This window comes from Gossypium hirsutum, chromosome A11, assembly GCF_007990345.1.
Source record: "Gossypium hirsutum isolate 1008001.06 chromosome A11, Gossypium_hirsutum_v2.1, whole genome shotgun sequence".
Taxonomy (NCBI): Eukaryota; Viridiplantae; Streptophyta; class Magnoliopsida; order Malvales; family Malvaceae; genus Gossypium; species Gossypium hirsutum.
The window spans coordinates 41,979,220-42,005,971 of NC_053434.1; the positions used below are offsets into that span (position 1 = coordinate 41,979,220).

At 34.3% G+C, this 26,752-nt stretch overlaps 1 protein-coding gene across 1 annotated transcript; it reads right to left on the reverse strand.

Moving 5' to 3' along the window:
- Nucleotides 1-6,785: 6,785 nt before the first annotated feature.
- LOC107939092 (protein INCREASED RESISTANCE TO MYZUS PERSICAE 1) lies at nt 6,786-7,826 on the reverse strand. The gene is made up of 2 exons (XM_016872372.2): nt 7,285-7,826; nt 6,786-7,136 (listed from the first exon to the last, which is right to left on the reverse strand). The coding sequence occupies exons 1-2, from the start codon at nt 7,572-7,574 to the stop codon at nt 6,962-6,964; spliced, it is 465 nt and encodes a 154-aa protein (XP_016727861.1). The 5' UTR covers nt 7,575-7,826; the 3' UTR covers nt 6,786-6,961.
- Between the last annotated feature and the right edge of the window lie 18,926 nt (nt 7,827-26,752).

Here is a 26,752-nt window from a genome sequence, read left to right on the forward strand (position 1 = left end):
GATTTACGGATCTTGGAGTTTTCGTCTTCCAAATTAACACAGAAGTAATAAAGAGGAGGAGGCTCTCTTTTCTAAAGATGTGATATTTGTAACAACCCATTTCTCTAAAGTGTCAAAACAGTGGTTTCGGGGCCACAAATCCGACGTGCGAGTTCATAAATATTATTATTTAATATTTACGAGTAATATATGGTGTGATAATAAAAAATTGATATAATGATTTTTGGTTAAATGGAAGAACAACTAGGTTCAAGTGATATAACCCTAAAGTCAAATGGTTTTAAAAAATAAGGTATCGAGAGTGTTGTTAAAGCTGTAAATAGTTTTATAAGTATTTATGGGGTGTTAAAGCCGTATTAAAGTTTTGTTAATAAATTTTGACGTTTTCATATTTAATTAAGTAAAAAGGACTAATTTGTAAAAGATATAAAACCTAGTTGCTATTGAATTTTAATGTTTTAACGAATCACTTAGTGGAAGTAGGTTGACTTATAGGACAATTAGACCATGATGAATTATTATGGTCGGTCAATGCTTGTTTTTATGATAAGTATGTGTTATTTTTATTAATTAAAAACTTTAAAGTAATAAAAACATAAAATAGGTAAACAAAAAGAAAGGAAATATTTTATTCTTACCTTTTTCCCCAAACCATCGAAACTCCATGGGAGAAAAACTTTGAGCATTCGCTCACTTATCAAGCCTTTGCATGTGAGTGAATTTTCATTTTATTTTTAGTAATTTTATGATTTTTGATATCATTGCAACTAGATCTAGCTAGCTCGTACCCTCGTTTTTGAAACTGTTAAAGATTTTGAATGTTGTTATTGATGAATCTTTGTGATCTTAGATGTTAAATGATGAATTTAAAGTATTATTTGTTATTTATAAGTATTTTGTTAAGTAATTTTTGATGAATTTACCGATTAGGGACTAAATTATTGAAATAGTAAAAATATAAGGACTTGGTGTGAAATTGTTACAAATGTGGGCTGTAAGGGATGCTATTAACATTCAGCTAGTATGAATTTTCAATAAATTGGTTTATTTGTATGTTTAGACATAGGGACAAAATTAAATAAAAATAAAAAGTTGAGGGTAATTTTGTAAAAATGTCAAAAAAGACTAAATTGCATAAAATGAAGTGGTTTTGCTTTCTAAATTAATGAATTGAATGAAATTATTAATTTAGATCAAGAACAAGTGAAAATCGAGGAGAAGAGAAAATTACCAAATAGCCTTTGTACTGCAATTTAGTCAAGTAAGTTCGTAACTTGATTAAATAAATTAACCATGGTTTTGACTGTTTTATATGTAATTGCTTATATATGAATTAAGTCTATTAGCTTGAAGGAAATGATTAAGACCATAGTTGAAAGACACTATAGCACCATACTAGAAACGAGTAAGACCTTGACTGAAAGACATTATGGCATCACGATTCTATCAAGTAAGACCATGACTAAAAGAAAGTATGGCATCACAATTCTATCGAGTAAGACCATAGCTGAAAGATGCTATGGCATCACAAATCAAAGAAATAAGACCATGGTTGAAAGACACTATGGCAACACAATAGAAAATGAATAAAACCATGGTTGAAATACACTATGACAACACGACGGAAAATGAATAAGACCATGGTTGAAAGACACTATGACATCAAGACGAGAATAAATAAGACCATGACCGAAGACACCATGGCCTTCTCTGATCATTTGCTATCCAGGTAACATGTTTCAAGTGAGGTATGTTTCATAAGTATGAATACAAGTTGAATGTTTGACTAGTATAGTTTCATAATGAATGTTAATGTCTTCGTATAATTATATATACTTTATATGTATATAAATACATCAAATTGTGATTTTGTGGTGTGTTTAGAGAATTAAAAGGTTATATGAGTATTTTTCTAGAATTCAATGTTATTTCATTTGATTTAAAGGGTATAAAAAGGAAGGAATCAGTAAGTATTCAAATGACTTATGTCATGAATCTATGAAAAGGAATGAAAGGTAATATTCAATGAAAGTATGTTTACATTCATGAAATTGATGATTTCAAATGATGTTGTTCATATATATGACTTACTTTATGTTATTTCAAGTGATTTATGAGTTGAGGCACTAATATATGTTATGGATGATGCTTAGGCTTGTGTCAAGCTTATGATTGGATTACGTCATGTCTAATCTTAATGATATACATTGAAATGGTAAGTGTTCAAATGAAAATATGCTAATGTTCTTGAAAAGCTGGTATGAATCAAAAGATGTATTTTCTTATGAAATGGTTTATCATGTGGTTGACCCTAAAAGAGTTATATACATAAATGCACTAACTTGAGTATTGATGATGTTGATTAGGCTTATGTCAAGCTTGTGGTTATGGTTGATGTTTATGCTTATATCTTGTACCATGCAAATGAAATGGGTAAAAAAGGGTAATGAAAATGTAAGTTCATAATTGAGATTAATATGATGATATGAAAGGATTGATGAGTTAAATGACGTATTTATGTGTGAGAAATTCACTTGTGCTATGTATTTAAGCTTATGCTAAGTAAATGGAATGGAAAGTAAGTAAATGGAGTGGTTCATAGTCTTATCTAAAGGTTAATGTTGGTATAATATGTCTTCTATAATCCTATCATGTTAGGAATGAAAAGTATAAGTGATGGTGATGGATTTACTCAATTATGAGTTGATGGTTATATTGTTTGATATATCTTGTGGCATTGATATAGGTTTATATTTAGCTTATAAAGTTCATTATTGAAATGGAATATTATGTTTAAAGTTTATACAAACTTACTAAGCATTCATTGCTTACGTAGTTATCTTTATTTTACTTTACAAATTATCGGAAACTTGATTAGTTTGGAAGCTCGTTAAAGATCTATAACACTGTCCAGCGATTATATCAGTAGTATTGATATATTGGTTAAGGTTATAATGGTATGTATAGGTGGACTTATTGTTGATGTTTAGTTGACTGTTAGTTGATGAGTTTGGCATGTATATGTCATTTTGGTTGATGTAACCTTGGTACTTTTGATGCCTTGTTGATGTGTGTTATTTTGTTGATGTGTGTTATTTTGACAATGTGTTAATGAATGTTTGAATGGCCAAAGTGGTATGTGATAAATTGACCTCAACATGATCAAGTTAAGGTATGCTTTCGAAAGGTTTTAAAGTAGATATGCATGATTGAAATATGATATGTATATATGTTGGTTGTTTGGTACCATTGAGAAATGGTTAGTTTGTGTCACTTATGTGATTTTGATGCATGGGAGTAATGGTCCAAATGGTAAGTTTAAATTGACATGGTATAGGTCAATTAATGTATGTTTTGAAATGTAGCAATGTGATTAAATATGCTTATGTTTAGGCATGTTGGTCTGATTGTGATTGAGGTGCCTATATGACATCTTGGTTGAATGGAATTTGGTCATTTGAATTGGCCATTTTAGGCATGTTTAGGTATAATTTGATGTCTTGGTCAAGGTGCAAATGGCTTGTAGGTACTTGTTTGAGTGGGTGAAAGAAATGGCTTGATTTTGGCCAATTTCTTGTCTACACGACCTAAGACACGGGTGTGTGTCTCAGTCGCGTGTGATACACGGCCATGCGACACGACTATGTGTCCCATATAGGTATTAAAGATTACGAGTCAGACAGTTACATGACCTAGCACACGACCTGGCACACGAGAGTGTGGCTTGGCCGTGTGACACAACTCTGAGAGTTACATGGGCATGGGTTGGGACATGGTCGTGTGTCCTTACTTTGATTGTTACACGGGCGTGTGCATCAACCTTATGAGCCACACGGCCTGGCCACACGGTCATGTGATCCCTACAGTTTTAATTTTTCTAACTTTTCCTCAATGTTCCAAATGTTTTTGATTTAGTCCCGAATTTTTTCTAAAGTGTTTCTAAGGTCTTGAGGGCTCGATTAAGGGATGATGTGCATGTATATAAAGGGACTTTTCTATGCTTAATGAAATGTTTGGAAATGAACTTTTTTTTATGTTACGATTTTACGGTAATGCCCCATAACCCTATTTCGATGACAAATAAGGGTTAAGGGTGTTACAATATTATAAAAATTAGTTTGTTCATAATTTGGGGATCATAACCCTATTTTATATAACTTTGGCACATTAGCTTTAATTTCTAATCAGCCCATCATCAATTAGAAATCAGTTACTAGTGTATCTACACATATTTGACCCATACTTTATTTAATAATTAAAGCCTAATAAACCATAACCAAATTAGATCATTTTTAATTTAGGTAACCTATTATGATAATAAATAATAACTTTTTATATATGTAATGTCCATAGTTTCCATCAAATTCAACTTTCAAAAAATGGTCAGCCTATTTCTCATTTATTTTACAGATGACTTATTAAAGTAGACTTACAATAGGAGGAGCTGGTGTCGAATGTTCTTTCTAATTCTAGTTATTACTCGAGGCATAAGATCAATGGCTAGTAGACCTAGGTATTTTATTCTAAAGATGTCGATGCTATGCTTTGTAAAATAATTAGTTCTAAACTAGGTTTCCAACAAGTCTCTGATATCGAAAAATACCTCAGTGTTCATTTATTTCAGAAGAAAGTCACCAAAGAAACCTACAATTTTATTATTAAAGAAGTTTGGTCACAATCGAACAATTAGCACGCGAAGCTTTTGTTAATGACTGGTCGAAGAACACTAGTGAAATTGATATTATATTCCATCCCAAATTAATTTATGTGGTCTACTATGATACCTGCAAGTGTTTATAATGAAATTGAAAAGTTTTCTAGATGCTACATTTTCGGGGTTACTAGTGAGAGGAGGAAACTAGTACTTGTGTATCGGGAACAATGTCGTCATCCTGCACAAAATTGTGGCCTTGGAATAAGTAGACTCAAGGACAAGAACCGTTTATTCCTACTTAAACTAGTGAGTATAAATTGGAAGAGAGTTGTCCACTATCCATAGAATTAGCAAACTCGTCATTTGTGTGGAAGTCACTATAAAGGTTTAGTTGGACCTCCGTGATATTTGTTGATCGATCGGTGCTGGCAATATAGAGTGATTTTGGAACGATGTTTGGATACAAGAACTGAGGCCTTCGCAAAATTATTACTTGGATCATCAATTAATTGATAGGGACTAAGTAGGGATAAGGTACCAGATATGGTGATATCGTTGGTATTATTCCACCTTGTAATGATGTAGATATAAGACTTGTATATTTGGCAAGGGACACAAATGGTCAATGCACTATGTATAACGCTCATAAACAACTCATACATAGTACTTGGAACCCTAGAGATGATCATTGGTGGCTTGTCGCTTGGAGGTTTAAAGGTGCTCAAAAAGTGCGTCTATGGTTGTTTTTTCATAATAATCAAATCCCTTATGAGAGGTGCAAAAATGGCCTTAAAGGTGATGGGACATGTCATATATGTGGAGGGACTCTTGAATCTACTTTACATGTTCTCCGTGATTGTGCCATGGCCAAATCGATGTGGGGAAGATTGATCCCAAATCACTCCAAAAACAAGTTTTTCTCTCTTACCTGGGACTTGTGAGATGTAGAATATTCATAATTATGATACCCCTAAACCAAGTCTTAGTACAAGTAGCATGAGTTGGAATAAAATGCATGGGGATTGAATAAAACTCATCGTGGATGGAGCGGTGAAAGAAAATCCAGCAAGGGCCTCAGCTGGAGGAATTTTTCGAGATGACAATGGTGCTCAGCTAAAGGGTTTTCATAGTTACATTGGAATTTACTAAGTAGTTCATGTCCAATTATGGGCACTGTTTGGACTGTAACTGGCATTGTAGCTTGGTTACCGAAAGTTAGCTGTCGACAGTGATAACCTTACAGTTTTGTGGATGTTCAACGAAAATTTGGAAGAGGTTTGAGGATTTGCAATGCCTAGAAGGATCAATGAATTAATGGCCATAAAATTGGAAGTTTAACCGCAACAAATTTACAAAGAAGCCAATCATGCTGCAGATTTCATGGCTAAGTTGGGTCTAATGATGGGATTTCATTTTTCTTCTTTGCTTTTAAGGAACAACTTAGGCATTTACTCTTCAATGTAATAAATTGTTTTAGCTGTAATATTACATTTTTCAAAAAAACAAAAATTAAAATATGATATTTATACTCTTTTAAAATTTGAAATTTAGTCTTTATATTTTTATTTTAAGAATTTAGTCTTTTATGTTTTAGATTTAAAATTTTATATCCATTTATTAACACCAAGAAAGAAATATTTATTTTTTAAACAAATTATTCCAAAAAAGAAATTATGACTTATAACTATGATCTATTTTTTTTAATCACATTATATTTGAAAAGAAGTGATTGTATAAAATTGTGATTTCACGTTATTCTTATCCTTTCGAATGTCAAATAAAATTTTTCCTTCTGATTTTTAGTAGTTTTAGTTGGATTGAAAGAAATATATTATATAAATCTGTCATTCTACGTCACCTTTATCTCTTTTCAATAAGAGAATAATAAATTAGATTTTTTTTTCTAAATTTTCAAAAAAAATTCTAATTTATATAAGAATAATGTAAAATTACAATTTTATTTAATTTTTTTTATAAAAATACTAAAAATTAAAACAAAAAAATTAATTTATTATTCTCTTATAAAAACGGCGTAGATTCACGTTCTTATACAATCTTTTTTCATATTTGAATAGGTGAATAGATAGTGGAAGCGTACAAATCATAATGAATTTTAAGAAGAAAAAAAATATGATTATGAAGATATATTATATTATTAAATTCAAACATTGTGACTTAAAAATAAATAAATATACGTTTTGTTTTGTTAGGTGGGTTTGAATTCTGCCCCTCGCTTTTTTAATGATATATATTTTGAGATTACTCCACCTGAATCATGAATTGATGATAATGAATGAAGTTGAAATTTCAAGCAGCAACGACAGTCTCGGTTGAGGGAGGAGCCGCCGTGGTGGAGGTCGTGGTGGTTGAAGATGAATGGAGGTCTTGTTTCTTTGCAGCTACCATGTTCAATCGTCTTTGTCTTTCGTCTAGCTTCATCTGCTTTTCCCTGCAATTTTCACTGCAAAACGCTGTATCCCCCCTGCATTTTTTAGTATTGTTGTATTAATAACAGGCTGAAGAAAGAAAAACAAGAACCAACAATAAGAATTGATTTCTCATAAGCCTTATTATCTCAAAACAAGGAAAAAGATTGAAAAAATAATTAGAACAAGGGAAAAGGAATATACCTATACATATAAATATCACGAGCAGGGGCCAAGCCGCGATTACAAAGGCAACAAAAGCGCAAGAAAGGAGCAGTTTCAGCAACAGGAAACCTTCCAGAATTTGCACTTGTTGGCGACAACAAGGACAAGAAATTTTCATCAAAAACAAAGTTGTCTTTTGGGAATTCAGGCAAAGGGCTTAGTCTAGAGGGAGAACCATTGGATATAATTGGGATGGACCCCCCTGTCACGCTTGTCGTCCTCTTCATTGAATTGCCTGAACGTTTTCCTGACGACAACTTATTATTCATAATATATATTTATAGATATATAGATATAACTTAGCGCTCTCGCTCTCGCTCTCGCTCTCTTTTATTTTTCAGAGAAGAAAAGAAAAGAAAAAGAGAAAAAGAAAAAGAAAAAGAGAAAGGGGGAATGGAAAGAAGGGCGAGGGGCTGAGAAGAGGTAGACAAGATGAAGGATAGGAGAGAGAATTAGGACCGCTGCTTGCGGCCACGAGTCTTAAATCAAGCCCAAATCACGTCTATCATTATTTCCCATTTATTAATTCTTGTTATTGTTAGTATCTTAAATAATTTCATTTTTAAAATTTTCCTTTCATCATAATTTTTTGCTTGTTTCGTAAAAAGTATTTTGATAAATTGGAATAACGAAAATTTAATTTGCTTTTTTAAAATTTGTCTTGGTAAAATATTTCATGAAAGTCGAAACAAAGCAAAATGGATCCATTTACATATTGACATAGGGATAAATTAGATGTAAAGGCAGTTATTTGGCTTTTAGGTTGGTTTTTTTATTTAGGTAAATAGGTTAATTTTAGGATAGAGAAATGAAAAGCACGTTTATTTAAGTGTGTGTTCTACATATGTAGCGGGAAAGCGTAGCCAGCTAAACACGCTTTTTCTTTTTCTTTCCTAGGGTTAGGGTTTATAATTTTCTTAAGATTAGGATTTTGAGATTTAAGTTTTAAGGTTTAGGGTTTTTGACTAAAATCACGAAAGTTCGTAGGTAAATTTGAAGGGTCGAGGATGTGATAATGCACCTCAGAACACATATATTTCATATGTCATGGTGGGATAGGATCATCATCCCAGAAACTCATTGTGGGGAAATTAGGTTTCAGGGTAATAATTCTTGATACGATCAGGGGTCCAAGTCTAAGTGAAGATCCCAGTTGGCTGCCGTAATGTGGTCACGAGTTTGAGTATAGACGGGGGGCCAAGTGATAGTCAATACGTGGTCAGGATTTCAAGCTTTTTGGATGCCTGCAAATGATGCCTTTTATATGCCATGCATAAGATTGAAGCCATAATCATATGAAAAAACTCTAGGGGACTTCCAGTGTAATCAATGTATTTTTTTCTTTATTTCCAAGAAATTGATATCTTCAATCTTTCATTCTTATCTGAAAGTTGACACCGAGGTGGACACAAGAGGGCTCTCAAGTGGAGAGAGGATGTTCTGGTACAGTAGAGGTCAAACTCAGGTCAATGCGATAGTGATTGCAGTTATTAATGGGTTGTTTAAAAATGACAACCATCATCGCCCCAAACAGAGCACAACCTTTACTGCACTACAATAGTCGATTCCGGTTTGAGAGTCCTCTTGCGTCCACAACGGTCCCAAACTTCAAATAAGAAGGAAGGTTAAAGTTATCGATTGCCTGGAAACGAAGAAAAACATTACGCCTATTATAGTGGGAAACCCTAGAGTTTTTCCATATGATTATGCCCTTAGACTTATGTATGGTATTTATAGGGCATCATTTTCTAATATCCGAAAAGATTGAGCTTGTGGTCACCTAACGACCGTCAACTGGCTTCCCGATTATACCCCGATCCATTAACGCATAATGGCCATCAACTAAGACCTCCACGTAGTCCTTCACACATAAAGTAAAATTTTCTTTCATTGAAAACATACTGCACAAGTCGATGAATATATTCGAAACATGGTTAAAGTGGCTGAAAAATATAAATAATCAAGCACTTTTAATGTTTGGCAGAAGAAAAATGTTAGAGAAAGCATGCACACCTAGGGGAGCTTTCCTACTGACGTGGCAGGAAAGTGCGCCAAGCTGGCCATGAAAGCTCCTCGAGGTTGGGCGTGCTTTCTTTAACATTTTTATTTCCTATTGCACATTAAAGTAACTTTTTCAGAATACCTGAGGAGCATGGGTAGGCTGAAATTTATATGACTACTGAATACGTTTTAAATATTCTGGTGCACTTGTATCATACAAAATTCAATGAATGCGTGCATTCGCAAACGAATTTTGAAGCACGTATTCCCTTTCTCCCTATATTATTTTCCTATAAAAGGGACAAATTTTTCATAATTTAAATACGCATGAAATTAATATCAAACACCAAATAGTCGTTTCATGAAAGTTGTGTGTTCTTCTTTGGACATTCCTCTACTTTTTTTTCACTTTTTTTAATCCAATTCGTGACCGATATTGAAATGAGTCGATGGTCAAATCTATAATACAGTGGTTGGGGTGGTGTTTGTAGGAGTGAAGTCCGTGGAATTGGCGTTTAGTCTTACCATTCAATTGCGTGAGCTACGGACCATAATCAAGAGGAAAGTCGAAGGACTGACTTGGGGAAGAATTTTGAAGTTGCAATGCAGATTTCTTGCCTCCATTGACCCCTATAGGTATGAGCTATTCGACGTGACTGGTGAGGTCCATCTCGATATATCATCACACTACTCAAGCAAAAATGATGTAAAGGAGTTATATGTCAAGTTCGCCGAGGCTGATGGATTTGACCCATCTTCAACCATCGTTATGGGAATATGGGAACCAAAGTTAAAGTAGAAAGTCCTACTACACAGTTGTGCGGTGGGTTTACTAGCGTGTTACAAAGAGGCTACTACGATGTTCCCGAAGCATCTATGGGCAGACATTAATTTGTCTTTGGCTCAAATTTAAACTTTGGTGCCCAGTACCGGTCGAGGTTTGAACATAACCTAAATTTGGACTCTCGGACTCGACATTCAATTAGTGCGTTTGATTTCAACTTCAGCACTAGGTCTATGTCATGGAGCGAAAAAAGTTATACAGGGGGATTATCGATGTACTTTAGACATCAAACCGATGCATTTTTTGGCAAACACATGGGTTATAGGAGAACTGATGTTCTACTCATTTCGACGAGGACCGATGAGGGTACATCCAATCCTTTGCTTGAAAGTGATAATGAAGGTGCAGATGGGGAAGAAGATGTGGCCTACAAAAAATGTACAGGTAAGGAAAAAGGGGTGGTCGAGGAAGACAATTTAGGTGAGGAAGAAGGGGTAGTATATGCAGTTGACGGGGAGGAGTTAGACCCTGAGCCAATCCGATAACGCAGTCCGGATGGTTAAAAATTGGCACTATTTTCCAAATATTTGATGGTGCATGGGCTGACATCTGGCTGGACATCTGGTTGGCATCTACATCGTCATGAGGGTGAATAATGCAGGGAATGTTAGTGGCCTAAAATATGTACCTACGAGAATAGAAGAACTAACCACATGCGACGATGGTGCGTAATGCGGTGCTTGTGAAAAAAATAGGGTTAGTGAAATTAAGAGGATAAGTGAAGTGAACTGACCCGGATATTGAGTAGACATAGGTGGTGCTTCTTCTATCATAGCCGATGATGAACCTATCTTACAACTACATCTTATCTTATGCTATTATTGTGGCGGTCGTCGTTGCCACTTCGGCCAAGTTTGTCTACTCCTCGCCTTCGACGATAGCAGATACAACTTCACGGTGATTTTTAACCACATCATGTATCCGATATTTATCAGCGTGTTCGTTGAGAAAAATGGTTCGTGGATTTGTAAGGGTTTCATCCTATGATCTCAAGCTTGGGTGTACTCCTTGTTCTTATCTACCTAGTCTTCATTGTTTTTCCCCTACATGTCCACCTTGTGCAGGTCCTTCATGTCTCATGGTGGTGGCGGAATCCGTTGCCTACACTTGAACTACCTCAACACCCGATTCGATTCATGTATTTCAACTATCACGTACACTATTAATATAACCTTCGCATCCCACATCATCGATTGGCAAACAATTTAGGCAGGATGTAAGATAAGATATCTATGTCGGCATATGACATCTATTCAAACTAAAAATTAGAAGTGCAAATATCGTTACGTACAATTTTTTCTCTTACTAGTCATTGTGTAATTAATATAGGTTCAAAAGAAGAAGTAACTAGCATTCACATCGGAATGTTGATCTAACAGCAGCCTAAAATCTTCAAGCTTCTCGGGTAATCCCACATTACTCGGCCTATGGTTCCACTTGTACAGACAATATGTTAGTCGAAACATATAATAAATAAAAACATTACTATACAAACTATATAGTTATTAATAAATGATATTTTCCTCGTCACCAATGGGAACACGTATGGGTCGATCACTCTGGATGTCGAAACGATAGTCGCCACCAGGCCCATGACTGCAGTAGGAGGAGACAACTATCGATCAACATCATATTCGATACTATGGCCCAAAAAAGCTCCCGGTATAATGTGGACAAGACGATAGATCCCCAACTTAGTTTTCCGCATTTAGTGAAGTCCACTAGATGTAGTAGCCACCTTACGTGCATTAAATTTCAAGATTTTTCAGGCATTAAAATGCCCCTGATTAACCTTATGATTAATGCTCTGCCATATTGTTCTATGACCTCCTCCGTTGGGTCTTCAAGAAGTTCTTTGAAATTATCCTCCAACTAGTTGATTGATATCCGACCACCGTCAAACCTGTTTGGGACCTTCCCCAACATTGCTCTGTAAAGGTCTACTTTATCAGGAATGATAGCTGATCCTGTGACGACTGGCCCATCCACCAAGAAAGTGATTTGTAATGTTATGCCTGAGTGTAATTGTACACTCGTCACATGGAAAGTGTGTGTTTTGAGACTTCATCTTTCCACCAATGGTTTGATTAGTGTAGGATCAAGTTTGCAGCCCCCGAGTTTGTGAGATGTATGTTGAATTCAACCTCTTGCAAGTAGCCATGAATTTGAGGGATCAGAGGCTTTTCCATATTATGTATGAACCCCTTCAAAACACGATCATCCACCTATTTATAACATAAAAAAGTTATTTCAAATTATAAAAAAAAGTAATTAAATTTAACATAATTGAAAATAATGAAATTTAAAATTTCATCTTACCATTATTGCTTGGGCAGCGAAAATATGCTCGTCGACAAAATGAATTAGAGAGGTGGCCAATCGTGAGAAATTAATTTGAACGAACAAAATATGAGGTAATTAAAAAAATAATTTTTTAAATGAGAATATCGCTAAATTTAGAATAAAAAGATATAAAGAATTGAAAGAAGGATATGAATGAAAGAAATAAAATTTGTGGGGTATTATAGGTTAAAAGAAAGTGACTGTTGGCCCCCTTTAATATTTTTTACTGTTACAGAGCCAACGTTGAAAAGCCATTGGCTTTTCACCATTGAGGGTGCAGAAAGTGCAACCGGCTGGACACGTTTTCCATTTCTCTCTCTTAAAATTGACCTATTTCCCTAAATAAAAAAAATCAGCCTAAAGACCTAATTAAAAAAAAATTGGCCTTTAAGGCTAATTTAGCCTGGGGATAGATTATAATGGTAGGAGTATTTGATTATATCCAATTGATTTAACCCAATCATTTAGTTAATTAGAGATTAATTTAATTTTATTGATTTAATCGAGATTATAAGTATAATATTTTTATTTATGTTAAATATATTTATAATATAATAATATAATATATAATTCAAATTTTATTTAAACATGTTTTTATAATATTAGTTATTTTTAGCATTGGATATACACATTTATTTATTAAATTAAGAATAAGTAATATATATATATATAACATATCTAATGTAAATAATATTTAAAATAAATAATATTTTGTAAGTAATAGTACGATATTATAAAATGTTATTTGTATACAATGTTTAAAAGGAAATGGTAGGATTATATATTTCACCTTTCAATCCTCATAAATTAGTTATATTATAGATGCACATAGTAATAATAAAATTATTTTTTCAGTTAAAATATACATGTTGTATATATACTTTTCTCGTAGTAACACCTCTTTATAGACTACATTTTTTGTGCTTCTATTATTGCACTTTTTTGTCCAGCTCGACTAAAACTTTTGATGAAAACATTGAAACCCATCTAGATAATGCATCATATAGTTTTCCATTAGGAAAAAAAACATATTGTGGCAAATGCACTCCTACTATCGGTATTGTTTGGCCTTGTGATTTATTAATATTCATAGCAAAACAAAGTCTTATTGAAAATTGTTTTCGCTTAAACTAAAAAGGATATCCTTCATTTTCTGGAAGGCAAGAGTGGAATTCTTGGTGAAGTGACTTGTTTGTAAGCATATTGATAGATTGTTATCTCAACGCGTATTACATTCTCATCAAAACATTTGCAGTCCATTCTTATTCCATTGCACAAGCCATTTGATGGATCCAAATTTGTGTTGAAGCAAACCATTGGTAGAAGTGGATTAAAGAATTCTTCTTGATAGTTATTATATGTATCATCCACAACTTGGTCAAAACTATTGAATGTTTCATTATCAATTGGGAACATGTTCATCAACTTCTCGTTTTGTCCACATAGTCATTTTTTGTTGCCAAAATGACATTTTCATTATGTCAAGCATTATTGTTGCTACTACTCCAGAACTTATTGTAACCTATGCTATCATTCCTCGTGATCTTTGTTAGTAGTGCGTGATATAAGAATGTTTTGCTTACTCCTCCTGGTCTGTCAATGATGAAAACTCCATTTTTCTTAGATTTAACTCTTTCTAAGATCATGTCATATAATTTTCATTATTCTTCATTTAATTTTGTTGTTGCATCATAATCTTCTTTTGGGGTTTCAGCGGTCAACTTATATGTTATTTTTTTTGGATTTTAAGTATTAACATCTAAAAAAGTATAATCAACTTTTGCTAGATCAAATTTCTTTATACTTTTCCCCACGAGTATAACATAATATGCAATATTTTGTAGTGCCAAGAAAATCTATGCTTGTATCAAATTTTCATAGGTTCTTTTATATGTTGTGTGAACAGGGTAAAACAGAGAAAATTATTGTACTAGAAAACCATATTAGGTTCAATTTCCAGGAAAGACTGGAGGGGTCACAAATGGTCCTGCTTAAAACCCAACCTCCTAGACAAAATCTCCCTACAAAGTAATTTAATAGCATAATATATCACTACAATTGTGCCCTACAAAACACTAAAAGATAAATAAAATAATTAAGTACACCAGAAATTTAATGAGGTTCGACAAATTACACTTATGTTCTTAGACACTAACAAATATATTTCATTGCAAAAGATACAAGTGAAAATTACAAATAAGAAGATAGAAAACTTTCCTTTTGAAGAAAATGAAAAATTTTGGGATCATTTAACGGTAGAGAAACCACCTTTATTCACAATAGTACAAACACTCCACAACCTTGTATTTTTTAGATGCAGGATTGTGATAAATCAGCAAATCTCCACCTTAGCAAATTTCCATTTCTTCAACATCCTTACAAAACAAATTTTAATAGTATTTTCAAATTTCAACCTTCAAGTTTTAACATTGATCAAGTCCAAACACAATTGGAACTTGACCACAGTCACAACCTTAGTCATTATATCGATAGGATTCTCAATGGTTGAATTTTTCTTGATCTTTACCCCGCCTTCTTTTAGAATCTCTCGTACAAAATGATATTGGACATCAATGTGCTTCATCCTTACATGATAAATTTGATTCTTTGTGTAACGTCCCCACGCCCGAGACCATCGCCGGAGTCGAGTATGAGGTGTTACTAAGCTTAGTTTAACATTTTTAGAACTTTGGATTATTGTTTCTACATTCATAGCTTTTAAGCTACTTGCATCACAGTCACAAGAAAAATCATATCTCAAGTTACGAAACTCGAAATCAAGATCCGTAAATTTTCCCTGAATATAGACTCATATACCTACTACTAATTTTTTTCTAGAATTTTTGGTTGGGCCAATTAGTACAGTTTATTAGTTAAATTTACCCCTGTTTCAGGACTCGACTGGTCTGACCTCTATTTACTACGAACCATATTTCTCTCTGTAAAAAATTCATATGACTATGAGATTTGTTTCTACTAAAACTAGACTCAATAAGGATTCTGAGGATATAAAATATACCACCTAATTATATCTTTATAATTTATGATGAATTTCTAAAGTTGGAACAGGGGATTCAAAAACTACTATGACCCTGTTTCACTAAAATTCAAATATCTTCTAAGATAAAATTCCTTTACCTGTTTCATTTGTTTCATGTGAAACTAGACATAATAAGCTTCAATTTGATATGTAATACATCACCAAATTAAATTTCTATGATTTTTAGTAAATTTTAAAACACGCGTCAGTGTTGCTGCAGTATTCTGTTTATGGCAAATTTCATCCTTTTATGAGTTTTTATGCACTAAGTATCTTAATAGTTTTCCTTAACATCAAACATAATCTACACTAACCATTTTCATAATTTATCATTATCAAGCATTTCCTCAACCGTTCCACAACCATACCATAAGATCATTTACACAAAATAGGTATATTGCTATACATGCCATACTTAAATTTACAAGCCATTTACCAAAAGTCTTCCGAATAGTGTGACTGAGCCTTCGACCTATCCCGACTCCTGAGCTGGCTTGTCCAAAACTACAATGAGTAAGAAGGAGGGAGTAAGCATAAATGCTTAGTAAGTTCATATGCAAATAATAAGTAACATAACAAACAGTTATACCAATCAACATTAGCATACATCACTAAAACACATATCACATTTCTGATCATTTTTCATCATCTTATTACCTTATAGTGGTTGTATCAATACTCAACCCGAGGGTTAAATACATACCTGTCCAAAATAACCATTTCAAATCACTCACCAATACTTCTCTTTACATCTCGAATATTCCTCCATTGAGTAGAACTTTACCCGTTGAACACATCGGAATATAATTCGGATACATGGATAACTTGCACATAAGTGCCATATATGCAATCAAGCAATCATGTAACCCGCCCATAAGCGAACTCGGACTCAACTCAACGAGCTCGGGCGTTCGCATCCATAAGTGAACTCGGACTCAACTCAACGAGTTTGGATGCCTAGTTACATCTCACGAACTCGGACTCAACTCAACGAGTTCGGACATTCGCATCCATAAGTGAACTCGGACTCAACTCAACGAGTTCGGATGCTCAACCATCCTAGTGACATGTCACTTGTATCCTAATCTATTCCTAAGGTTCAAACGGGCTTTTTCCTCGAACACTTATCCTTTCCGTTTTCCGTAGAATGCCGAAGTCAATACTCGGTAACAATTATATTTAACAAGTAGTTCACATAATTTACATATTATTTGAAATTAACCACAAAGCATACATTTCATAATAAAATTCAGCATAACATATAATTAACATCAATAACTTAAAAATAACCATTATGCTACATTATTTACACATGAACTTACCTTGGTACCAAAATACAAGGATTTTGCAATTTAGTCCACAATCTTTTCTTTTCCTCGATTGAGGTCGATTCCACGTCTTTCTTGATCTAAAATAACACATTTAGATCATTTAATACTCACATTATCAAATTAATCCTTAACTCAAATTTTGGCAAAATTACAATTTTGCCCCTAAACTTTTCCATATTTACATTTTTTCCCCTAGGCTCGGGATTAAACTTTATTCCTTATTCTTATGTTTTACAACATGCTGATCACTTTTCTCTTCTATGGCAACATCAAATTCTCACTCTAACATGTACTTATGACTATTAGGTATTTTTACCGATTAAGCCCTTTTACTCGTTTTTGCTCAAAACCGAGTAGCACAAGTTGTCTAACATAATTTAAAACCCCATATTCTATCATAAAACATCAAAATACATAAATTTCACCTATGGGTATTTTTCCAAATATGAACCCTAAGTTGAATTATTGTTAGCATAAGCTTAATCGAGCTACCGGGATCTCAAAAACGTAAAAATCATTAAAAACGGGGCTTAGAATCACTTACTATGCAGCTTGAAAGTTGAAGAAACCCTAGCTATGGTGAGAGTGAAGTTTCAGCAGCAACTAAATGGGGAAGATGACTATTTTGTGTTATTTTTCTCATTTTATTTCATTTAATATCAAAATGACCAAAATGCCCCCTCCTCACTAAACTTTCCAAAATTCCTTCCATGTCCTAATTTTTCCCATGAACTTAAAATTGGTAAAATTTCTATTTAAGACCTCCTAATAAATATTTCAAAGCAATTTCATACTAAAAACTTCTAGAATGCAAGTTTTGCAACTTATTCGATTTAGTCCCTACTTTCAATTTAAGCACTTTAGGCATAGAATTTCATCCCGAAATTTTCACACAATCATGCAATCATATCATAATCATCAAAATAATTATAAAATAATTATTTCTATCTCAGATTTTTGGTTACGAAACCACTATTCCGATTAGGCCCTAATTCGGGATATTACAACTCTCCCCCCCTTTAAGGATTTTCGTCCTCGAAAATCTTACCTGTAAATAGATGTGGGTATTGATTTCTCATAGTTTCTTCGGTTTCCCATGTAGCTTCTTCTACTCCATGCCTTTGCCACAACACCTTCACAAGTGCAACATTTTTATTCCTTAGTTGTTTGACCTCTCGAGCTAAAATCTTAATCGGTTCTTCTTCGTAGGTCATATCTGGTTGCAGTTCAATTTCTGTCGGTGAAACTACATGTGAAGGATCCGAACGATACCGACGTAACATAGATACGTGGAACACATCATGAATCTTCTCTAATTAGGTGGTAATGCTAACCGATATGCTACCGGTCTGACTTTTTCAATTACTTCATACGGCCCAATAAAACGCGGGCTTAATTTGCCCTTCCGTCCAAATCTAAGGACTTTCTTCCACGGAGACACCTTTAAAAATACTTTATCACCAACTTGAAATTCAATGTCCTTTCGTTTTAAATCTGCATAAGATTTCTGTCTATCTGAAGCAGCTTTCAAACAATCTCGAATTACCTTCACTTTTTCTTCAGTTTCTTTTATTAGATCAACTCCATAATTTTGATTTTCCTTGAGTTCAGTCCAATACAAAGGCGTTCGACACTTACGACCATACAATGCTTCATAAGGTGCCATTTTCAAGCTCGTCTGATAACTGTTGTTGTAAGTAAATTCTACCAACGGTAAATATCTTTCCCAACTTCCTTGAAATTCCAATACACAACATCTGAGCATGTCTTCAAGAATCTGAATTAATCTCTCTGATTGTCCATCAGTTTGTGGATGAAAAGCAGTACTGAAATTTAACTTTGTACCTAACGCGTCTTACAACTTTTGCCAAAACCGCGAGGTAAACCTTGGATCTCTATCTGAAATAATTGACAATGGTATTCCGTGTAATCTAACAATTTCTCTAATATACAGTTCAGCCAACTTGTTAAGAGAATAATCCGTACGTATCGGGATAAAATGAGCCGACTTAGTTAATCTGTCAACTATTGCCCAGATGGCATCTTTATTTCCTGGAGTCAATGGTAATCCTGAAACAAAATCCATAGTAATCCGATCCCATTTCCATTCAGGAACCATAATAGGCTGAAGCAATCCCGAAGGCACTTGGTGTTCAGCTTTCACCTGTTGACAAATTAAGCATTTGGACACAAACTCTGATATATCTCTTTTCATTCCATTCCACCAATACATTTTCTTCAAGTCATTATACATTTTCGTACTACCCGGATGAATCGAGAAATAACCACTATGTGCTTCCTGGAGGATCTTTTGAATCAATTCCTCATTCTTCGGTACACAAATCTGATCTTTAAACATTAAGCACCCATCAGAACCAATTTTGAAATTTGACTCTGTATCAATTTCACACTGTTTTCTCTTGGCTTGCAAATCTTGATCATCTTTCTGAGCTTCAGAAATCTCTTGCAAAAACATTGGTTTTGCTCTTAACTCTGCTAGAATCGAACCATCATCTGACACTTTCAACTGAGTGTTCATAACTCTCAAAGAAAACAACAACTTTCTGCTCAAAGCATCAGCAACCACATTCGCTTTTCCCGGATGATAATCAATAACAAGCTCGTAATCTTTCAACAACTCTAACCATCTTCGTTGTCTCAACAAGTCTTTTTGTGACATCAAGTACTTAAGACTTTTGTGGTCGGTATATACCCGACATTTTTCACCATACAAATAATGTCGCCAAATTTTCAAAGCAAACACCACCGCAGCCAATTCCAAATCGTGAGTAGGATAATTCCTCTCATGAGTTTTTAACTGCCTTGAAGCATATGCCACCACTTTTCCTTCTTGCATGAGCACACACCCCAAACCATTTAAAGAAGCATCACTATACACCACAAATTCCTTACCTGATTCGGGCTGTACTAACACTGGTGCCTCTGTTAATAACTTTTTCAATTCTTCAAAACTCTGTTGACATTCTTCCGTCCATTCAAATTTAACATCCTTTCGGAGTAATCTAGTTATAGGAGCAGCAATTATAGAAAATCCATTTACAAACCGCCGATAATACCCAGCTAGCCCCAAGAAACTTCTAACTTCAGTTACATTTTTAGTGGTTTCCAATCAACAATGGCTGAAATTTTACTAGGATCAACCCGTATACCATCACCTGAAACAATATGACCCAAAAATCCAACTTTCTGGAGCCAAAATTCACTTTTACTAAACTTAGCATACAACTGCTTATTTCTCAAAGTTTGCAAAACTATCCTCAAATGCTCAGCATGCTCTGTCTCATCTTTTGAATAAATTAAAATATCATCTATAAACACCACAACAAATTTGTCCAAGTATGGCCGAAATATGCAATTCATTAAATCCATAAACACAGCAGGAGCATTTGTCAATCCGAATGGCATAACTAAAAATTCGTAATGACCATACCTTGTTCTAAAAGCAGTTTTAGGCACATCTGACTCTTTTACCCGTAGTTGGTAATACCCAGATCTCAAGTCAATCTTTGAAAACCATGTCGCTCCTTTTAGCTGATCAAACAAATCATCAATTTTTGGCAACGGATACTTGTTTTTGATTGTCACCTTGTTTAACTGCCGATAATCAACACACAACCTCATAGAACCATCCTTCTTTTTCACAAATAACACGGGAGCACCCCAAGGTGAAAAACTCGGTCTCACAAAACCTTTATCAGTCAACTCTTGCAACTGCGACTTTAATTCCTTCAACTCTGCTGGTGCCATTCTATACGGAGCAATCGAAATCGGAGCTGTTCCCGGTATCAAATCAATACCAAATTCTACTTCCCTGACTGGAGGCAAACCCGGCAATTCTTCTGGAAATACGTCTGCAAATTCACACACAACCGGCACTGATTCAACTTTCTTTTCAACTTCTTTTGTATTAATTACATACGCCAAATAAGCTTCATAACCCTTTCTCAGATATCTTTGAGCCGACATTGAAAAAACCACACTAGGCAATGCCTCTGATTTATCTGATTCAACCCGCAGAGTTTCACCATTTCCAGACTTTAATTCTATAATCTTTTCTTTGCAATTTATTTTAGCATCATGCAATGTCAACCAATCCATACCCAAAATAACATCAAACTCATCAAACGGCAACAACATCAAGTCGGCCAGAAAGTAATGATCCCGAATCATTAAAGGACATTTCTTACATACTTTATCGACAGTCACACATTTACCTAATGGATTTGACACTCTAATCATAAATTCTGTGTTTTCAACAGGTATATTCATACTAGACACCAATTTCATGCACGCATATGAATGAGTAGAACCGGGATCAATCAAAGCAATAACATTAACATTATAGAGGGAAAATGTACCGGTAATCACATCAGGTGAGGAAGCATCTTCACGCGCTTTAATAGCATAAGTTCTAGCCGGAGCCCATCCTTCAGGTCTAACTGGTGCATCCCTGGCTTCATTCTTACTGCTTGCTTCGCTCCCAGCTTTTCTTGGATATCTTCCTCTCGAATCCGCCCCACTTGTTTTTGTATTCTAAAATTTTTCTTTTTCAGCTCTCTCTAGGCAGTCTCTAATAAAATGATCCGGAGAACCACATCGAAAATATTCATTTGCTCTACACGGACCAAAATGATTTCTACCACACCGATGGCACTCAGGTTTAACAAATCTCAAGTTCCCTACACTGGCTGCCGAAGTAGTCTGGGATTTAGGACCCACATTTCGCTTCCTATAATTCCCATATGATTGCCCAGCTGAAGCTTGGGAACGAGGATTCATATTCCTTGACTTTCCAGGTTGCTGTGAAAATGAACCGCTCATCGGTATTTTCTTCCAATTTCTAGTCTCAGCCTCTACCTTTTTCTTTTCTTTAAGTAATTCTTCGGCCTTACAAGCTCGATCAACCAATACTACCATTTCTTTTAATTCAAGAATTCCAACAAATACCTTGATGTCTTCGTTGAGCCCATCTTCAAATCGTCGGCACATCTTGGCCTCTGTAGGAACATACTCTCTGGCATACTTACTTAATCGAACAAACTCTCTTTCATATTCTGTAACCGTCATATTACCTTGCTTCAGCTCAAGAAATTCTTTACGCTTCTAATCAATAAATCTTTCACTAATATATTTCTTCCGAAACTCTTCTTGAAAGAATTCCCAAGTTATTTTCTCTTTCGGTACCACCTAAATCAAAGTCTTCCACCAATTATAAGCTGAATCCCTCAACAAAGATATCGCGCATTTCAAACATTCTTTAGGTGTACAAGATAATTCGTCAAATACCCGGATTGAATTTTCAAGCCAGAACTCTGCTCTCTCGGCATCATCATCAATATTTGCTTTAAATTCTTCGGCCCCTTGCTTGCGAATTCTATCAGCTGGAGTTCTATGAAATTTCATCAGATCCAAACCTTGAGGCATCGAGGGTACAGGTTGAGGAATTGGGGGAGGTGGGGGAGGTTGTACATTCGGGTTCGTACGAACAAACTCAGTGTACCATGCATTCATCATTTGGAGAAAGGCTTCCCGACCCCTTTCTCCTCCTCCCTGACCAATAGTAGGAGGTGGATTTTTCGTCGGCGCTGCTCCTTCAGCCGGAGTTGGCGCATTACTCTCTACTTCATCTGCCATAGCTGGATCGGGATCCATTTACTATAAAAAAATTATTTAAAAAAGGTCAGAAGTCGTCACACTATCACAATTTATACATATGGCATGTATAGCAAAATCCGTACATACAACACATAGTCCGAGAACCGACTAAACCTGCTCTGATACCACTAAATGTAATGCCCCCACGCCCGAGACCATCGCCGGAGTCGAGTATGAGGTGTTACTAAGCTTAGTTTAACATTTTTAGAACTTTGGATTATTGTTTCTACATTCACAGCTTTTAAGCTACTTGCGTCACAGCCACAAGAAAAATCATATATCGAGTTAGGAAACTCGAAATCAAGATCTGTAAATTTTCCCTGAATCTAGACTCATATACCTATCTACTAATTTTTTTCTAAAATTTTTGGTTGGGCCAATTAGTACAGTTTATTAGTTAAAGTTACCCCTGTTTCAGGACTCAATTGGTCTGACCTCTATTTACTTCGAACCACATTTCTCTCTGTAAAAAATTCATATTACTATCATATTTGTTTCTACTAAAACTAGACTCAATAAGGATTCTGAGGATATAAAATATACCACCTAATTATATCTTTATAATTTATGATGAATTTTTAAAGTTGGAACAGGGGATTCAAAAACTACTATGACCCTGTTTCACTAAAATTAAAATATCTTCTAACATATAATTCCTTTACCTATTTCATTTGTTTCATGTGAAACTAGACATAATAAGCTTCAATTTGATATGTAATCCATCACCAAATTCAATTGCTATTATATTTAGTAAATTTTAAAACTCGCATCAGTGTTGCTGCAGTATTCTGTTTATGGCAAATTTCATCCTTTTTATGAGTTTTTATGCACTAAGTATCTTAATAGTTTTCCTTAACATCAAACATAATCTACACTAACCATTTTCATAATTTATCATTATCAAGCATTTCCTCAACCGTTCCACAACCATACCATAAGATCATTTACACAAAATAGGTATATTGCTATACATGCCATACTTAAATTTACAAGCCATTTACCGAAAGTCTTCCGGATAGTGTGACTGAGCCTTCGACCTATCCCGACTCCTGAGGCTGGCTTGTCCAAAACTACAATGAGTAAGGAGGGAATAAGCATAAATGCTTAGTAAGTTCATATGCAAATAATAAGTAACATAACAAACAGTTATACCAATCAACATTAGCATACATCACTAAAACACATATCACATTTCTGATCATTTTTCATCATCTTATTACCTTATAGTGGTTGTATCAATACTCAACCCGAGGGTTAAATACATACCTGTCCAAAATAACCATTTCACATCACTCACCAATACTTCTCTTTACATCTCGAATATTCCTCCATTGAGTAGAACTTTACCCGTTGAACACATCGGAATATAATTCGGATACATGGATAACTTGCACATAAGTGCCATATATGCAATCAAGCAATCATGTAACCCGCCCATAAGCGAACTCGGACTCAACTCAAAGAGCTCGGGCGTTCGCATCCATAAGTGAACTCGGACTCAACTCAATGAGTTCGGATGCCTAGTTACATCTGACGAACTCGGACGCAACTCAACGAGTTCGGACATTCGCATCCATAAGTGAAATCGGACTCAACTCAACGAGTTCGGATGCTCAACCATCCTACTGACATGTCACTTGTATCCTAATCTATTCCTAAGGTTCAAACAGGCTTTTTCCTCGAACACTTATCCTTTTCGTCTTCCGTTGAATGCCGAAATCAATACTCGGTAACAATTATATTTAACAAGTAGTTCACATAATTTACATATTATTTGAAATTAACCACAAAGCATACATTTCATAATAAAATTCAGCATAACATATAATTAACATCAATAACTTAAAAATAACCATTATGCTACATTATTTACACATGAACTTACCTTGGTACCAAAATACAAGGATTTTGCAATTTAGTCCACAATCTTTTCTTTTCCTCGATTGAGGTCGATTCCACGTCTTTCTTGATCTAAAATAACACATTTAGATCATTTAATACTCACATTATCAAATTAATCCTTAACTCAAATTTTGGCAAAATTACAATTTTTCCCCTAAACTTTTCCATATTTACATTTTTGCCCCTAGGCTCGGGATTAAACTTTATTCCTTATTCTTATGTTTTACAACATGCTGATCACTTTTCTCTTCTATGGCAACATCAAATTCTCACTCTAACATGTACTTATGACTATTAGGTATTTTTACCGATTAAGCCCTTTTACTCGTTTTTTGCTCAAAACCGAGTAGCACAAGTTGTCTAACATAATTTAAAACCCCATATTCTATCATAAAACATCAAAATACATAAATTTCACCTATGGGTATTTTTCCAAATATGAACCCTAAGTTGAATTATTGTTAGCATAAGCTTAATCGAGCTACCGGGATCTCAAAAACGTAAAAATCATTAAAAACGGGGCTTAGAATCACTTACTATGAAGCTTGAAAGTTGAAGAAACCCTAGCTATGGTGAGAGTGAAGTTTCGGCAGCAACTAAATGGGGAAGATGACTATTTTGTGTTATTTTTCCCATTTTATTTCATTTAATATCAAAATGACCAAAATGCCCCCTCCTCACTAAACTTTCAAAAATTCCTTCCATGTCCTAATTTTGCCCATGAACTTAAAATTGGTAAAATTTCTATTTAAGACCTCCTAATAAATATTTCAAAGCAATTTCATACTAAAAACTTCTAGAATGCAAGTTTTGCAACTTATTCGATTTAGTCCCTACTTTCAATTTAAGCACTTTAGGCATAGAATTTCATCACGAAATTTTCACACAATCATGCAATCATATCATAATCATCAAAATAATTATAAAATAATTATTTCTATCTCGGATTTGTGGTTACGAAACCACTATTCTGATTAGGCCCTAATTCGGGATATTACACTTTGCTAATTGAATAACACTCTGATTATCGCAATGCACTTTAACATACTTCTACTTAATTTCCAGTTCACCAAGTGACCTTTGAAGCTAAATTGTCTATTTCACAGCCTCTGTGATTGCCATATACTTTGCTTTTGTAGTTGATAAGGAAACTGTTTATTGTAAAGTATACTTCTAGCTAACTGATGCCTTTGCAAGATTAAACACATAACTAGTAGTTGACCATTGTTTGTCCAAAACACTAGCATAGTTTGAATCACAATATCCAACCAAAAGCTATCTATATTTCTACTAAAGACTAAATCCAATATCCATTGTATTATGAATATATCGCAAAGTCCATTTCATAGTTTGCCAAGGCTCATTTCCTAGATCATGCATTTACCTGCTCACAACCCCAACTGTTTGTGAAATGTCAAGTCTTGTACATACCATATCATAGATTAAGCTACCAACTATGTTTGTGTATGGTATCTTTGACATGTATGCTTGTTTTGCATCATTATTTGTTGACATAGAGGCATTAAGCTTGAAATGAAGAGCAATAGGAGTGCTAACAAATTTTGATTTCATTCATGCCAAAACATTTTAGTAATTTTCTCATATATTGTTTTTGAGTCAAAAAAAGCCTCTTCAAGCTTCTATCTTGAGATATCTCTATGCCTAAAATCTCATTTGTTTCTCCTAGATCCTTCATTTCAAACTCATTTTCCAACTATCTTTAGCTTCAAAATCTCTACTTGACTTTTGGAAGATATTAACATATAATCAACATAAAGAAGAATATATATGAGAGAACCATTTTGAAGCTTGCGAAAATACACACACTGAAATATTTGCTTCTTGTGTACCACTCTTCTATCATAAACTTGTCAAATTTCTTGTATCACTACCTCAAAGATTGCTTTAAACAATATAATAATTTTCCAAGTTTATTGATAAATGTACAATATAGAGTTATCCATAGCACTTTCTAGCTCATAATTCTTGTAAATTTTGAGTAATTGATAATGATTTTTGTAAGTTTTATTAGGAATTTAATAAATTGATTAATTTCTGTTAAAAATATTTTTATTCAATTTCATATAAATTCTATTTAATTTTGAATTATTTTTTAGCAGATGACACACCGGAGACAGTATGATCTTGGAGCTTTTCCGTTGAGGCATTGATAGTATAGCTTGGCAAAGAATCATCAATTAAGTTGCCAAAAATTCATCATGGGACATCCAAATAAAGTAATTTGAACCCTAAAATTACTAAAGGACCAAGGTGCAAATGGGCAACAAGAATTGGATCACTTTTAGCAAA